General features: G+C 53.2%; 5 protein-coding genes across 5 annotated transcripts; 2 read left to right on the plus strand and 3 right to left on the minus strand.

Moving 5' to 3' along the window:
- Positions 1-223: 223 nt before the first annotated feature.
- BDP81DRAFT_317861 (tRNA synthetase class I catalytic domain-containing protein) lies at positions 224-2,746 on the plus strand (the record flags this gene model as incomplete). The annotated part of the gene is made up of 3 exons (XM_060584295.1): positions 224-454; positions 516-1,655; positions 1,709-2,746. The coding sequence occupies 3 exons, from the start codon at positions 224-226 to the stop codon at positions 2,744-2,746; spliced, it is 2,409 nt and encodes an 802-aa protein (XP_060446231.1).
- Positions 2,747-4,904: 2,158 nt separating this feature from the next.
- On the plus strand, positions 4,905-5,628 carry BDP81DRAFT_211800 (uncharacterized protein). The gene is made up of 3 exons (XM_060582672.1): positions 4,905-5,219; positions 5,285-5,468; positions 5,528-5,628. Exons 1-3 carry the CDS (start codon positions 5,078-5,080, stop codon positions 5,562-5,564), a joined length of 363 nt encoding a protein of 120 aa, XP_060446232.1. The 5' UTR covers positions 4,905-5,077; the 3' UTR covers positions 5,565-5,628.
- A 64-nt stretch (positions 5,629-5,692) lies between these two features.
- On the minus strand, positions 5,693-6,877 carry BDP81DRAFT_317039 (uncharacterized protein; the record flags this gene model as incomplete). The annotated part of the gene is made up of 1 exon (XM_060584217.1): positions 5,693-6,877. One exon carries the CDS (start codon positions 6,875-6,877, stop codon positions 5,693-5,695), a length of 1,185 nt encoding a protein of 394 aa, XP_060446233.1.
- Positions 6,878-8,694: 1,817 nt separating this feature from the next.
- BDP81DRAFT_470917 (major facilitator superfamily domain-containing protein) lies at positions 8,695-11,177 on the minus strand (the record flags this gene model as incomplete). Its single annotated transcript, XM_060594569.1, has 4 exons — positions 8,695-10,199; positions 10,290-10,839; positions 10,944-11,043; positions 11,109-11,177. The coding sequence occupies 4 exons, from the start codon at positions 11,175-11,177 to the stop codon at positions 9,032-9,034; spliced, it is 1,887 nt and encodes a 628-aa protein (XP_060446234.1). The 3' UTR covers positions 8,695-9,031.
- A 569-nt stretch (positions 11,178-11,746) lies between these two features.
- BDP81DRAFT_425608 (uncharacterized protein) lies at positions 11,747-13,265 on the minus strand. The gene is made up of 3 exons (XM_060590233.1): positions 12,976-13,265; positions 12,353-12,854; positions 11,747-12,275 (listed from the first exon to the last, which is right to left on the minus strand). The coding sequence occupies exons 1-3, from the start codon at positions 13,149-13,151 to the stop codon at positions 11,994-11,996; spliced, it is 960 nt and encodes a 319-aa protein (XP_060446235.1). The 5' UTR covers positions 13,152-13,265; the 3' UTR covers positions 11,747-11,993.
- Positions 13,266-14,276: the final 1,011 nt, after the last annotated feature.

Below are 14,276 nucleotides of genomic sequence, written 5' to 3' on the forward strand. Positions count from 1 at the left end.
CGCCGTCCCCTCCCTTCCCAATTGAGTGACTCAACCCTCTGAACTCGACCCTCTGACTCTCTCTCTCCACGTCCCTCCCTCCTCCCATGCACCCTGCCCTTCTTGTGCCCCTCTCCTTTTGTTCTGGATGAATCGCCTCTTTAGACTTACCAGACTTTCCATTTCTCTCTCCACTCAGATACCCAACTTTCGATTCTCCAGGGCTTGTTCCTCCATCGCGACCATGGAGTCCTTGAAGGTGCACAACTCCTTGAAGCCCGGTCAACCGGTGCCATTTACACCAATCAACCCCGGCAAGGTGTCTTGGTATGCTTGCGGTCCTACAGTCTACGACAAGAGTCATTTGGGCCACGCCCGCAACTATGTGTCGACCGACATCATCCGGCGCATCATGATGCACTACTTCGGCGCTGATGTGAAGTTTGTCATGAACATCACTGATGTTGACGACAAGGTTTGTTTTACTAGTTACGCATTTACATACCAGGCTTTACTGACTGTTTCCTGTGGTGTAGATTATCATCAAGGCCCGAAGACAACGGCTGCTCGAACTCGAGAAGCAGAAGAAGTACTCAGACGAAGAGCTGGCGAAGCTTACCCTGACAGCTTTCCGCGCATACGCCGAAAAGAGCTTGTCTCTCATCCAATCCTCCGATCTTGATGAGAACAACTACCTCGAGCGTAGAGACAGCGCATATGGAAAGGTTCTCGCAGGTGGCACCCTGACCGGCGAAAGCAAGCCTGGCGACGACGAGGCCAAGACGAAGATGCACATCGCGAACATGGACGCGGCTGCGTTTGCGATCAAGGACAAGAAGTTCTTCCCTGGAACCGATGAGATTCTTTTGCCGTACCTTGACTCCCTCTACAAAGAGACCATCGACACGAGCGATCAGACCATCTTTACCGACCTGACTCAGAGCATGGAGAAGGAATTCTTTGACGATATGGACGCTCTCAACTGCTTGCGACCCGATGTCATCACGCGTGTTACGGAATACGTTCCTCAGATTGCAACTTTCGTCGAGCGCATTGTGGACAAGGGATTCGCCTACGAGTCCGACGGATCCGTGTACTTCGATATCACAGCTTTCGAGAAGGCTGGCAACACATACGCGCGTCTGCGACCCGGCAACCGTAACGATAAGTCACTGCAGGAGGATGGCGAGGGCGCTCTGTCGAAGAACCTGGGCGAGAAGCGCAACGAAGGCGATTTCGCGCTGTGGAAGAAGTCCAAGAAGGGAGAGCCATACTGGGAGAGCAGATGGGGCCAGGGACGCCCGGGATGGCACATTGAGTGCTCCGTCATGGCTTCCGACATTCTCGGAGCCCAGATGGATATTCACTCCGGCGGTATCGATCTGGCTTTCCCTCACCACGATAACGAGTTGGCCCAGAGCGAGGCCTTTTACGTTGACAACACGAAGGGCGAGCACACGTGGGTCAACAACTTCATGCACATGGGCCACCTGTCAATTTCCGGTTCAAAGATGTCCAAGTCCTTGAAGAACTTCCAGACTATTCAAGATGCACTTGCCACAACTTACACATCCAGAGGAATGCGTATTGTGTTCCTCATGGGCAAGTGGAATGATGGTGTGGAGATTTCCCCCGACATGCGAGCCCAGGCATCTAGTTGGGAGGCAACCATCAACGTGAGTCTCCGATCCATATCACAGCAATCTTTTTCGAGCTAACATTTCGGCAGAACTATTTCACCAACGTCAAGGCATATGTTGCGGACGCTAGCGCTTCTTCCGATGGTGTCGAATCTCTGTCACTGTCAGAGAAGCCCGCCGGTGGACTTATCAGCAGTCTTGAGAAAGCCAAGACTGACCTGCAAACCGCCCTCATCAACTCTTTTGATACCCCTCAAGCGATGCGTGTTATTCAGGAACTTGTCAGCGAAGCCAACAAGGTCGTTGTTTCTCAAGATGCAGAGGCTAACGTGCCCGCGCTTGTTGCCGTCGCCCGCTGGATCACCGAGATCCTTGGAACTTTCGGTCTCGACGAGAATGCCACGGCGCCTTATGACGGCCTTGGTTGGGCAGCGCCTGCGTCAAACGCAAATCTGGACCCCAAGACGGTCGTGCAGCCGTACGCGACGGTGTTCCAAACCGTGAAGTCGGATGTTGAGGCGCTGAAGACTTCGGCCGAGTCCGTTTCCGCCCTGTTGTCGCAACAAAACCCGGAGGTAGAGTTCACTTCTTTGGCTGAAAAGGGTGCCAGCCATCCTGAGCAGCTGGCACTGCCATACCTGCGAGCTACTTCAAAACTGCGCGACGAGCTTCGCCGTATTGTGTCATCAGTTTCCCCCGAGACGAAGAAGGCCATCCTGTCACTTACAGATCGGATTCGTGACGAAGACCTCACAAATCTCGGAGTATACTTGGATGACAGGCCAGATGGCAAGTCTTCATTGATCAAGTTCGTACCCGCCAGCGAGTTGATTGCGGCGAAGAACGAGAAGTTGGCCAGGGAAGCGGACAAGGCCCGGGCCAAGGAAGAGGCGACACGGGCGCGCGAGCAAGCGGAGAAGGAGAAGTGGGAGAAGGCTAAGCTTCCCCACACGGAGCTGTTTAAGGGAGATGAGAAGTACTCGGAGTGGGACGCGGAGGGACTGCCAACTAAGCTTAAGGATGGCAGTGACGTGCCCAAGAGCCAGCTCAAGAAGCTGCAGAAACAATGGCAAAGTCAGAAGAAGGCACACGAGGAGTACCTGGTCAAGTTTGGTGGAAAGTCATAGACAGGCCGGATTTGATGGCATCGACTAGCATTCAAAGCGAGCACTATATGCCTTGCAAAAACAGCGGCATTCCGGGGCGTCGTCACATTTGTGTGCAGACGAAAGCTTACATTGTATCACGAACACACGCCCGCAATATCCCAGTGACAAAATCAATGGCGCAGTTGAATTTCATAGGAAGAGGCCTCACTCATGTCAAAAAAAGTAGGTGAATAGACAATCTCGAGGTGGTGAAATAGCCGGCATGAAGCCATCTGCGCTAGCTGTGGGAAGGGTGGACACTAAGGACCCCTGGCGTCTGGACCCTTGCCAAGCCGGGGGGCTTCCGACGATGCATGATCCCGCTATTGCCAAGAAAGGTGATCGTCTTGTGCCGGGCTACCGATGATCTGGCAGCTACCCTACCACGCGGGCCTCGGTCCTTGAACCAAATCTTCACCAAAGCCTCCGGTATAAGTTGTGCAGTGGCCTGTGAGGTCTTCTGGAGGAGAAAAGCAATGTGACGAAACCATAGTCTCACGTTTACTGATAATGCATAAGCTTCTTCTGGAGCAGAATTCGTAAGATCAGCAGGTTGATGAGGGCCGTGAAGCAGCGGTCTACGGATACCTCACGCATGGCTGAGCTTGCTGCCGTGCGGATGCAAGTTTCCAAGGCACAAGTCGAAACCTTGGAACAGCAATGCCAGCAACAGCCAACCAACCAGCCAGTCAGCCCAGCGGCAGCCCATCCAAGCTATCTCGTTGGACCCGGATGGCACCCGTCAAGGTTCCGTCCGCTCTTTGTTGTGAAGGAGGGTCTGGAATCGTCGATTCAAGCGGTGAGGGGGGATTGGTTTGGAACTTGGACGATTCAGAGGAGAATAAACGACTCTTGCCCACCTTACGAAAGCTACCCCTCACTCTCGAGGTGCCCCCATTTTGGTTGTACATCGGATTGAAGAGACTCTGAGACACCCGCTGCACGGAGCTTCCTGACACGTCATTGAAGAGGGACCCGGACCTCAGCTTGACTTGAAGTTATGCAGGGTCGACCTGTCTTTTCTTCAAGATCAAACGTTATGTGGGCTGTATATGCCGAAGCTGCATAAGAGCTGGAGACTTTATTGGCTCAACTTGCTCGATCCTGATGAGAGAGAGGCCCGACGGGGGCATCATTGTGTAACAAGACTGGAGATGGTAGCTCCAGAGGGAGGCACAGGGGGCGGCGCATGGAGACCTTCTTTGCCGGTTAGCCGCGCGACGGTCAAGCTTTCTTGCCGCAGCGCGTCCCCAGTTGTTTTTCTGGTCTCTGGTTCAGCCCAGCAGGGGTGGCTGACATAGTGACGCAGCTCCCAATGCCGAAGTCCCCGGGCCGGCGGGGCTTGACCGAATCGGCTACAAGCGTGTAATTCCGGGCAACATCTCAAATCTTGTATCTAGCTCAGTTGGCAGCAAAGGGAAGGCTTGTGGGCTAGAACTTTTGTTTAGCTGTGTTCGTCCAGTGTTTGGTTGCTCAGTCATGGCCGTTGACTACTTTTGACCCGAGAGTCTGAAAGTAAGCGAAGAGAGAAAGAGGGAGAGACAGACGTGGGCTCTAGAGTCTAAACCCCTCTCGTCGGACTGTCCCTCGAATCATAACCCGCAAAAGACACACATGGCCGTGCAACCGCGGACAAAGTCGTCGTCAGGTACCCCGACTCCCGCGAGAACGAAAGCGCTGCCGATGTGCCGAGCGACCCCGCCAAAACACATCCACGGCTTTACGTCAAGCCCATGTCGGGTAAGGCTAAGTCGGCAAGAAGACGCCAGGCGCCAGACGGTGGCCCCTCCAATAGCTTGTCTCTGAAGACGTGCCTTTCCTGGGTCAGAACTGGTGTCGATGGAAATCGAACCAGACTAGACCCCTCCTGCCACCCCGCGCCGCGTCAAGGGTTTGGTGCTTCAGCTAAGGCCTCCCGTCGGTTTCCCGACCTGTGTCCAATGGATTCGCGAGCTAGAGCATGAATCGGTGGGACGCGGCCTCCATGAAAGGTGCAGGCAAGCAGGTGTGGCCAGCATCGACGGCTGAGGGGCGAGGGGTGCCGGATCGACCCCTCCATCATGTCATCGGGCAGTGTGATCCAGGGGCACAGAAGGTTAAGGGGGTTTCTCGAAATAGAGCAAGCTTAGATGGGCTCCATGGCGATCACATGAGAGCTTGACCTGGTTACCGGAGGGGCATAAGAACCCATCGATCTGCTCCCTCAATCCTGTCTTGAAGGACTCTCTACTTCACTACCAAGCTCATCTATAACACTACAAACCCATTGACTTTATACACCACCCCCAAACCCACACCAAATTACTCAAGATGTTCGGATTCGGAGAAGCCAAGGAGCACCGCGATGCCGTCTACGAGGGCCAGCACGAGGGCAAGCTCTCCCACGAGATCGTCGCCGGCGGCGCTGCCTTTGAGGCCATGAAGCTGTTCGAGGACCGTCAGCGCAAGAACGGTATGCTTTCTACCCCTTCAATTCATTGTTGCTTTATCTTGTATTAACCACTCTTATCCTCACAGGTGAGCCCGTCAAGCACCAGTTCGCCAAGGAGATGATTGCTGGCATCGCTGGCGCCGAGGTCGACAAGCTCTTCGAGACCAAGGGCCTGGACTACATCGACCGCGAGAAGGCCAAGAGACACGCTGAGAAGCAGGCCGAGCACCTCTACCAGGAGCAATATGGCGATATGAACGAGTACAACCCGTAAGTGAAGCCTTACTGGGCCATCTCCATACCGAGCTAAGACTGATAATTGGATATAGTGAGCAGCGTGGACGCCACGAGCGCATGGACTACTAGAAAGTGTGTGTGTATTATCAACGGCCGGATAGATATACTATGATGAAATGAAATCTAATTGAAGCATTAAACAAGAACTATTCCCTTAACACTTGAATATGTGATATGCAAACTGGTATCTAAAGCTGCTAATGGTTTCCCACGTCCCTGGCTCTCACCCTAAAGTCAATCTTTTTCACAACTCCTTCCACGACTAAATGCTTCAATCCAACTGGCATAGCACTCGAAGAGGCAGATGCAAACTTCATATCGAGGTTCCCTCCAGCAATCTGTTCAAACAACCTCTCCCTCTCCTTCTGCAGCGCTGTTCGCGTACTCTCCAACCTCTCTCCGCGAACCTTTTGTTCTCGCGAAAGATACATATGCCGGTCCCTCGTCTCGTGCAGATACCGACTCAACACCTGAGCACACTTCTCAATCGACATCCTCGACTTCTTAATCTCATCGTGGAACGTCATATCGGAGAAGATGTTATCAAACAGCACATCTCCCATGAGGTTCCCATGGTTGATGCTAATCGGCGGCAGATCCCCAATGTACGGCGTCATCCGTTGCGCCTGCATCAACAACATCCTCGCCTCCTGTGCAGCGCTCTCGGCGCGCTGCAACGCGCTCCGCTCCATCATGTCCGTCATCGTCCCGCCGCCAAACATGTCCATGCGCGAGTGACTCAGGGCATCGTCCATGTGCCGCAACGAGTCGCCCATCCGCTTCATCGCATCCGTCAGAAGACGTATCGCGTGTTGCTCCGCTTCCACTTTTGAGCGGGTATCGTGGTACTCATGCAGCGCCTGCTCGGCCGACTGCTCGAGGGTGTCTTCCTCAGGGTAACTGGGCGTCGGGCCCGCGAAGATTGAATCATAGAGGCTGTCAAGCTCGCACTGCGCCTCATCGTGCCGCCTAGCTTCCACCTCAAGCGCCTTGCTCGCCTCGCGCGCGTCGCTTAACTGTTCCTTTACGTTCTTGTTGAGCTCCTTTTCGCTGTGCTCCTTCTGGAGAACGTCAAAGTACTCGCGCTCCTCGCGGGCGGCGCGCTCGTCAAATTTGTCGCGCTTGCCGACGGCCTTGTGCACAAAGCGGCGCATGACGCTGTCGCGGAACTTTTCATGGTCTTTGAGTTCCTTTTTGCGGCGGCCGTCGAGAGCGCGGATGATCTTGTCTGATTCCTTGAGCTGGTGGTCTAGGTCTGTGATGAGGCGGCGTTGTTGGCGGAGGTCGGGGATCGCGTTGTCTGTGTCTGCGAGGATGGCGAGGAGTTGGCGATTTTTAACGGCCGCTTGACGGATTTTGGATTCTAAATCGGAGGTGGCCATGCTGTTGTCTCTGAAAGATGGAACGACAATGCAGTGTTTGCTTTACTTGATGGCAGAATAGGTATCGTAGGTATTATTATTGGCGAATAGGTATATAGACTTCGAGAAGCGAAAAGTCGAAGTTCTAGAAGGGTATCTTGAGGTTATCGTGAGGGTATCGTGAGGGTCAAATAATGTGGCAAAGCCTCGAGTAACAGTTGGAAGGCGGGTCTAGGTTCTACTTAAGTTCTCGTTCTTGACGACGGAGTCAAAAAACAAGGAATTCTGTCAGTGACAAGAACTCACGACGGGGGGCCCTCTCCGAGGCCTGGGCATTATATGTTCGCCCAGCAATCCTTGGCAGACATGATGAATGCCCAACCATAGTCCCGTCTCGGTCCTGGCTCGGTGCTGGGCTGCTGGTAGAAAGGATGGAAGGCGACTATTCCCTCCAAGTCCCCAGCAACAGAGTCATAGCATAACGATGGCAAGCGTGGCACCCCATGACATCAGACCCTCGCCCTTGAACATTGTTCGGCCGGGTTGCCTGTCTGCGGCGCAGCGGCGCCCACTGAGTGCGGGGTGGGCAATCCCGTAGCTGTGGACGGATCAAAATAAGGGTCGAATTTTTCTGTTGTCTTACCACCCAACCGCATTAGCAGGGCGAAGACTAGACTGAGAAGGCGGCCGCGAAATGGGGTAACACCGGAGAATGGGTGTGGTGAAAAGGTGAATGGGGAGATCAGTCAATACTCTTCCGGTTTGAACTATTGGGCGATGAGCTGGGATCATCGGTGCTGTGTTATTAGTGTAGGGTTGCGCCACGGACCGAGACGGCGGGAGAGACAAATAGTTTCTGCAGTCTACACTGCTATTGGAGCTCAGCCACAGCGGATCAAATCATCAGGTAGTCTCTCTTGACGCCCACTTGTGGCCCTCTTTGATCGTGGTTCTTCCATTTCCTACAGATTCCTCACGGAGAATTTCCAAGTAGCTGCAGAAGGGAGAATCTGGTGATCACAGAGACCCTGCTAGGGATGGGGGGGGAACAGCTACACGCTAGAAACCTGCCAAGAATCGAAGGATTCGGCGCCGCTGTGAAACTTGAGAGACCTGGATAAGACCTAACAAGATCTAATCGCTTGGAATGATGCTGGTGTTTGTGGCCAGTAATCACCAAAACAGCAGGGATCCTCGCCCATTGACCGTGACACTTAGCGACTGGGGAGTACCTGGAGACTGAGGAAGACAATAGAGGGGAGGGAGTTTCGGTGTGTGGCTGGTGCTTTCTGATCTGCCTTTTGCAAGCGGAGAGGCCATGAGTTCATGTTTTGAACCGACTGACTAGGTTGTCACCCATGGCGATGACGATGTGCACCACCCACCGGGCCATTGAGTCTGTTGTTAATGGCGTCGAGATCATAGCGATCTTGGTGTGAGACTGTTCATCGGCAGTCCTGAGGTGCTAAGGCATGACGATGCCCAACGAACAACAGAAACAAACTGGAAGAAAAACAAGGCATCGCACCGCGGTCGAGCCCGAAAATGCCCAATTTCATGCGCATTGACCCGGTGGCCCATCGTGAGAGAATCTTTCGCGATGGAACAAATACCCTCATTAATGATATAGATGACCCAGATAAGTAGTCTCGCCTGCCTCATGTTAGCCTTGCGTACCATTCACAAGATTTTGCAATCGAGGGTCTCCCTATTGCACAACAGGAACCTGAAGACAGGCGACAGCCACGTGGGCGAATGGCAGCTGGTATTGTCGATGCCAGCGAGGCGGCAGGAATCCACAATCGTCGTGCCCCGTCGGGGATGATCCCCGTTGACAACTTCAATAACTGGCGGCATGGTCCCCCATTCAACGAAATGGTCGGCCCTGCCCGTCAGTTGGCTGTCAATTGTTTGCCCAGCAACCGGACGTGGTCCGCGGTATATTGATCATCTTTTATCGAATTGATTCAGAACGCCTGCCTACTCTTCTCTTACTGACCACGGTAGCCTGCGATACCGTCGAGTCGTGGTAATTTTACATACAATATCCAGTCTATGCTTGTTAGTCCGTCTAACCCAGTTCCCATACCGCCTTATCTATCCCAAAAGAAAAGATTGCAATGATACCAGTAAGAAAGAAAGCGACATCGAATGGCAGAAGAGCCTCATCCGGGGTTAATCCTCCGCCCCTGACTCATAGTCCAATCCTTCTAGAGTGCTCTCACTCTCCAAGTGGATAGGTCCCTTCTTCTTCGGCTCTTCCACAAGCATCAGCGCTGCCCACGTCAAGGACGCCAAGAACGCAACGTAGAACCACGGCAAACCTTTCCACAGCCCCTTCTTCTCCAGCCCGAGCGAGAAGGCCCACGCCAGCACCGGCCCGCCGAGCGGCGAGCCGAGGGTGTCGACCATGCTCGTGAGCGCGTAGAGCCGGGACGTGTGCTCCGGATCGACAAACTCGGTGATCATGGCGCGCGCGAGCGGGTTGTGGGCTGAACCAAAAGTCTGGAAGACGAGACCCAAGAGGAAGACGACGATCTCCCGGCTGAAAGCCTCGAGGAGGGCGCCGGCGGCGATCATGATGTAGGATGCCTTGGCGAGGAGGGCGTCTTTGCCGAAGCCGGTACGGCGGAAGCGGCCGCGGGGATCAACGACGATTTTCGAGACCCAGGGGAGGAGGATGAGGGTGCCGAGGTGCAGGAAGCCCAGCGGGGAGAGGAGGAAGCTGGTCTGGGCGAGGGTCCAGCCAAAGTTTTTGCTCACGTACTGCGGTAGTGTAGAAGAGTTTGCCGTCATGATTGGGTTGCCAACAAGGGAGGGAACAAGGCAGAGAAGGATGTTGCGGTGATTGAGAATCGCGAGGGAGTCCTTGAGCTGGACCAAGCCTTTGAGGAAGCCTTCCCTAATGGCATCGCTCAGCGGCAGCTGCGGTTTCGGCGGTTCGTCCCCGTTGCTGAGCTTGACGCGGAGGGTCTCGGGCAACAGCAAGATGATGAGGAAGACGAGCGGAGTGAGCACGAAGACTAGACGGATCGGCACCCATGGACCGAACTTCTCCATGAGGAAGCCGGCGGATACGTGACCGCTGACGCCGCCGACGACAGCGCCGACGGAGAGAATGACAAAGTTTGAGGCGCGATCCTTTTCGGTGCTGATGTCGGCGGCCATGGCGTAGACATTATTGAAGACGACGACGATGCCGCCGCCGAAGAAAAAGAAGCAGGAGCCGAAGAAGAGGTAGTAGATGCTGAGTTTGGGGAAGTGGGCTAGAATGAAGGGAGACCAGCTGAAGGCGGCGATGGTGCCGATGTAGGCGAAGACGAGGCCTGCCTTGCGGCCGATACTAGACGTTTTGTGTCAGGAGTCAGGTAAAAGTCATTGAGGAAGAGAAGTCAATCTTGCTCTGTCCATGGGGAATCGTGCAGTGACTTACCTATCTGATAAGACACCGTAAGGAAAGGCAACGAGAAAGTTGACGACGGCACCGATGAGAGACTGCCACCCGCTCAACCAGGCGAGCTGCTTCTGCACCTCGTCGACCTTGCACTTCATCTCCGGGATGATTTCTGCGGGGCTAGTCTTATAGTGCTTGTGACATATATCATCCTCAATAAGCCTCATCATGGGAAGCATGAGCATCATGGCCTTAATAGTAATGGCGAACTTCAGGAGGGCCAGCATGAGAATGACGGTCCGCGGCGACCGGGCCCGGAACGGAGCCAAGGCGGCATTGAGACGCGAGCCGGCTTTGTAGACTACCCCGCCGAGGGCACCGCCGAAGCCGCCATCACCGGAGGAGGGCCGCCTCCATTTTGGCGGCGGAGGTCTCTGGAAGGCTCGGAAGCCGGCCCGGGGGACGGTTCGGACGGGTCCATTGGGAGCACTCCTTCGTGGTCCGAATATTCGGCGCCCAGGAGGTGCTCTTCCTCCACTTCGTCGGATAGACGTGGCATCTTGTCGGGCTTCTTCTCTTGAGGCCGATACTAGGGGACGAACACAATGAGAGACATGAATAGGTTGACAAATGAGACGATCGCGAAATGACTTGATGACGGCGAAAAAGAGCTTCGAACAGTAGAGAGCGTACAGAGAACGGGAAAGGCTTGTTTGACAGGGCTGCGGATCGCGAATCCGATGACGACGCGCCTGGGCAAAAGAATTCCCGTCGCCAAGGCGGCCAGTTTCAGCTGGAGCCGGTGTCTTGTAATAACTCCCCGAAGCGTGCCTCGTACAGCACCAAGGGCTCTTTTACCAGCTGGGATGTGGATGTTGGTAAAGCTTGATAAGAGTTAGTAGGGAACCTCTGACGCATGGACAACATGGTGTTAAATGCAGCTTGGAGAAAGTAGTGCCCTAACAAATGTGTCCCACAACTGTATTGCCCAAAGCTTCAGCAATTCACTAACTATACCTAATTCGCACAATGGCGGGCCATTTAAACATCATCAAATGCCAGTTCTGCGGCGTGGATATCAATGAGTATGATGAGCTTTCACTTGTAAGTGAGACTTGTTTAGATGGTCGCTCGCAATATAGAGATCTAGCAGACGCTATGGGACTGAGAGTCATAGACCTCTCCCGCTAATAGCACCGTCAGACGCGGACTCCTCTCATCTAATCATTCGTGACATCGATTCGTCCACGTCAGGCGGGCTTTCATGAGAAGTCAAGATGCAGAGTAAGATTAAAATTCTCGAAATCTATGTGGGTAACCTTCATTAGCAAAGAGTATTTTAATTTACAAGTCATCGCTACTTTGGCACGTTCATAAAAGCCTCGCCATCCTCTACAGACTAGGGAACCAGCGGGAACTAGGGACGGATAGAACAGACAGTAGCCCACGGGCAAGATTTGGAGGACGTTAGGAAGAGGCGTGTACTATAGAGTATATAGCTTGAGCCTACGGCCCTCCACGCCATATACCCCTCGGGAGGTCGGCCGCAAGGGCGGCAGCGCCTTTGCCGCCACGGCGTTAAACACAACAACAACAACAACTTTACAGACTACGAGTGCCCTAACGCTGTTGAGGATCACCACCTCGACAAATGAGGAATAGAAGAAAGAAAGACAGAGAGATAACGTTATGAAACATGGCAAATATTCTTGCTGAAATTCCGAAGCATACGGAATGTTGGCCTCAAGTGCTCTGTGTTCGCTCATCCCAGACCCTCTGTTCATCATCCTCCTCCTGGTAGTGAAGCCTTGAGAGACTGTACGCGTTGTTGGATGCTAGAACGTAGAGAATCATGAGAGCCGCAAACGATGGCCAGACAGAGAGAATCGCATCGATGACTGCGGCTGCGATGTAGGACGGACCATAGACCCAATAATAACCTGTCACCGCCATGATGCAGGAGATGAAGTTCCATAATCTGGTTATGAGCCAGAGAGAGACTGCAATGAGCAACAGAGTAGCCGCCTAGCAAATAACGACGGGTCAGCGACATGTTCAGATGGACTTGGTCCTGTCTCCAGGGTCAAGGAGAGACTATTTACCGTCTGGGTAGGACTGCCCCTGGAGGCCTTGAAGGATACGAAGGCATAACCAGCCAAACCAAGGGCCGCAACAAGGAGAAACCCGATGTTGATGACTCCCATGTATTCGGCGGCAAAACCCAACCTCATCGCGTTGTCCCAATCGCCCGGGACATACCGATCCCTGCCAGGAAGGATTTCGAGTAAGACCGCCGCAGCGACTATGCAGGCAAAAATGGCCACAGCTACGAGAGTAATCAGAGCCGACAGACCGAGTACGACCTTTTTGCCGACGTGATAGGCTTTGGAATCATCACTCTCGGCGCCGCTGCGAAGCTGTGTCAAGGCATGAGCTAAGGAAAAGAAAGCGAGAAGAAGGGCCACGTTGCCCAGGTATCCGATCAGTCCGCCGACGTAAATGAGGTAGTCGATACCAGCCGGATAGGGAAAATAACCGCCGTTCTGTCGCCTAGAGTAAGAGACTGCGAGAATAATCCAGTACACGAGGCTGAGAAGTGAAGATCTAAAAGGCGGCCGCGGTGTCAGTCTCATTTCAGAATAGCGCTGGAACAGATATCCATGAAGCTTTCTCGGGAGCCCCCGAGATGATTGAAAGCGGATATGAAAAAAATCGTCTCACTCACATGCTCCAAAGTCCCAGGGCAACCTTGGTGAAGTCGACCCATCGGCGTGTATGGTCGTGCTTGGCACCGGGCTTACGCAGGACAAGTACGGAGAATCCCAAGGCGGGAAGAATTACGAGACCGGATAGGACACTCCGTATTATGGATCCCGTCACATATGGTTGCCAGTCCCACATGTTGGATCTACTTGCTCGAATCGAAGTTACTATCTTGAAATTCAGATCGAATGCGATGCTACGTTGAAGATTATATATGTCGATTGTGTCGCTGGCGGTAGGATAGAGATGATGCAGGAATAACGTAATAGAGATTTGGGCTGACAAGCATCTCAAATAATTACTCCAAATGTGATCGATAAATGTGAGCCCACGATCTTGGCATTCCTCTGTCTAGCTGCATGTAGCAATGGACGAATATGCTCTCGGTACGTGCCGGCCTCTCACGGTCTCACCCTGGCCGGGCGACAGCTGTGCCGCAGCTAGACTGAGTTGGTGCGCATACATGGCTGCATGACACCCGGCCAAGGAAATGTTAGTGGCTCAGAGCCTGTATTCGCTAACGAGAATGTGCAGAAGCGATATCATCACCCTACGTGGTTCGTCCCTCGTACGCGGCCCGCTCCAGTCGTGGGTCGGGCGCAACGCTGCGTCTCCTCAAATTGCAAACTACCTAGAATGATACCGAACATTGCTTTGCCAACGCATCAATCAAGTCCCATTTGTTTAGCGGCGGTTGGGCAAAATATGATCTAACAAGGTCCCATGATGTTGAAATAACGTTGTGAGCCTGGTATTATATCATGTCATGGGCCACGTGAGCGTGGCTTGCTAATGTTCGATTAACTCCAGCTGTTAGGTACACCGAAACCCCCATGAGGGCTTTTTTTGAATGGCAAGCAGGCCGCGTTCTCCAACTTCGAAGTTTTCTTATTTTCAGTTCTACTCCCATAACCAAACATGCAAAGTAAACAACCAAGAACCACTCATTGTGGACAATTTTCAACGTTGACGAAGTCTTGTCGATGAAATCACTAACGCCTGACTGACTACCTTATACCTGCTTAGTGAAATCCCGAGGGTCACATTGATTGATTGTCATTTCTGGTAGACGGCATTCAATCACCTACCAGGGCAAGCTGGAGTTCTTCACCTACCTATTCGTCGTACATCTAATCTCTCGAAAGCACATACATATGTCTCAAGTCTGGAATATCAACTCCCCAAAGGCAGGCCGTGTCAATACGTTTTTGGACCGGCTTTGCGTGAGTGTCATCACCTTTGATTCATGAAATTTAATACTGG

This window comes from Colletotrichum phormii (assembly GCF_030913505.1).
Source record: "Colletotrichum phormii strain CBS 102054 chromosome Unknown BDP81scaffold_8, whole genome shotgun sequence".
NCBI classification, from domain to species: Eukaryota; Fungi; Ascomycota; class Sordariomycetes; order Glomerellales; family Glomerellaceae; genus Colletotrichum; species Colletotrichum phormii.

What these genes read in the sequence shown, in the direction of transcription:
- BDP81DRAFT_425608 (XM_060590233.1), bottom strand. Translation starts at nt 13,151, where the DNA reads ATGTGGGACTGGCAACCATATGTGACGGGATCCATAATACGGAGTGTC. An exon ending in GCCCTGGGACTTTGGAGCAT is followed by an intron (nt 12,855 to 12,975) that starts GTGAGTGAGACG and finishes GCCGCCTTTTAG; the next exon opens with ATCTTCACTTCTCAGCCTCG. An exon ending in GGGGCAGTCCTACCCAGACG is followed by an intron (nt 12,276 to 12,352) that starts GTAAATAGTCTC and finishes GTTATTTGCTAG; the next exon opens with GCGGCTACTCTGTTGCTCAT.
- BDP81DRAFT_211800 (XM_060582672.1), top strand. Translation starts at nt 5,078, where the DNA reads ATGTTCGGATTCGGAGAAGCCAAGGAGCACCGCGATGCCGTCTACGAG. An exon ending in GGACCGTCAGCGCAAGAACG is followed by an intron (nt 5,220 to 5,284) that starts GTATGCTTTCTA and finishes TTATCCTCACAG; the next exon opens with GTGAGCCCGTCAAGCACCAG. An exon ending in GATATGAACGAGTACAACCC is followed by an intron (nt 5,469 to 5,527) that starts GTAAGTGAAGCC and finishes AATTGGATATAG; the next exon opens with TGAGCAGCGTGGACGCCACG.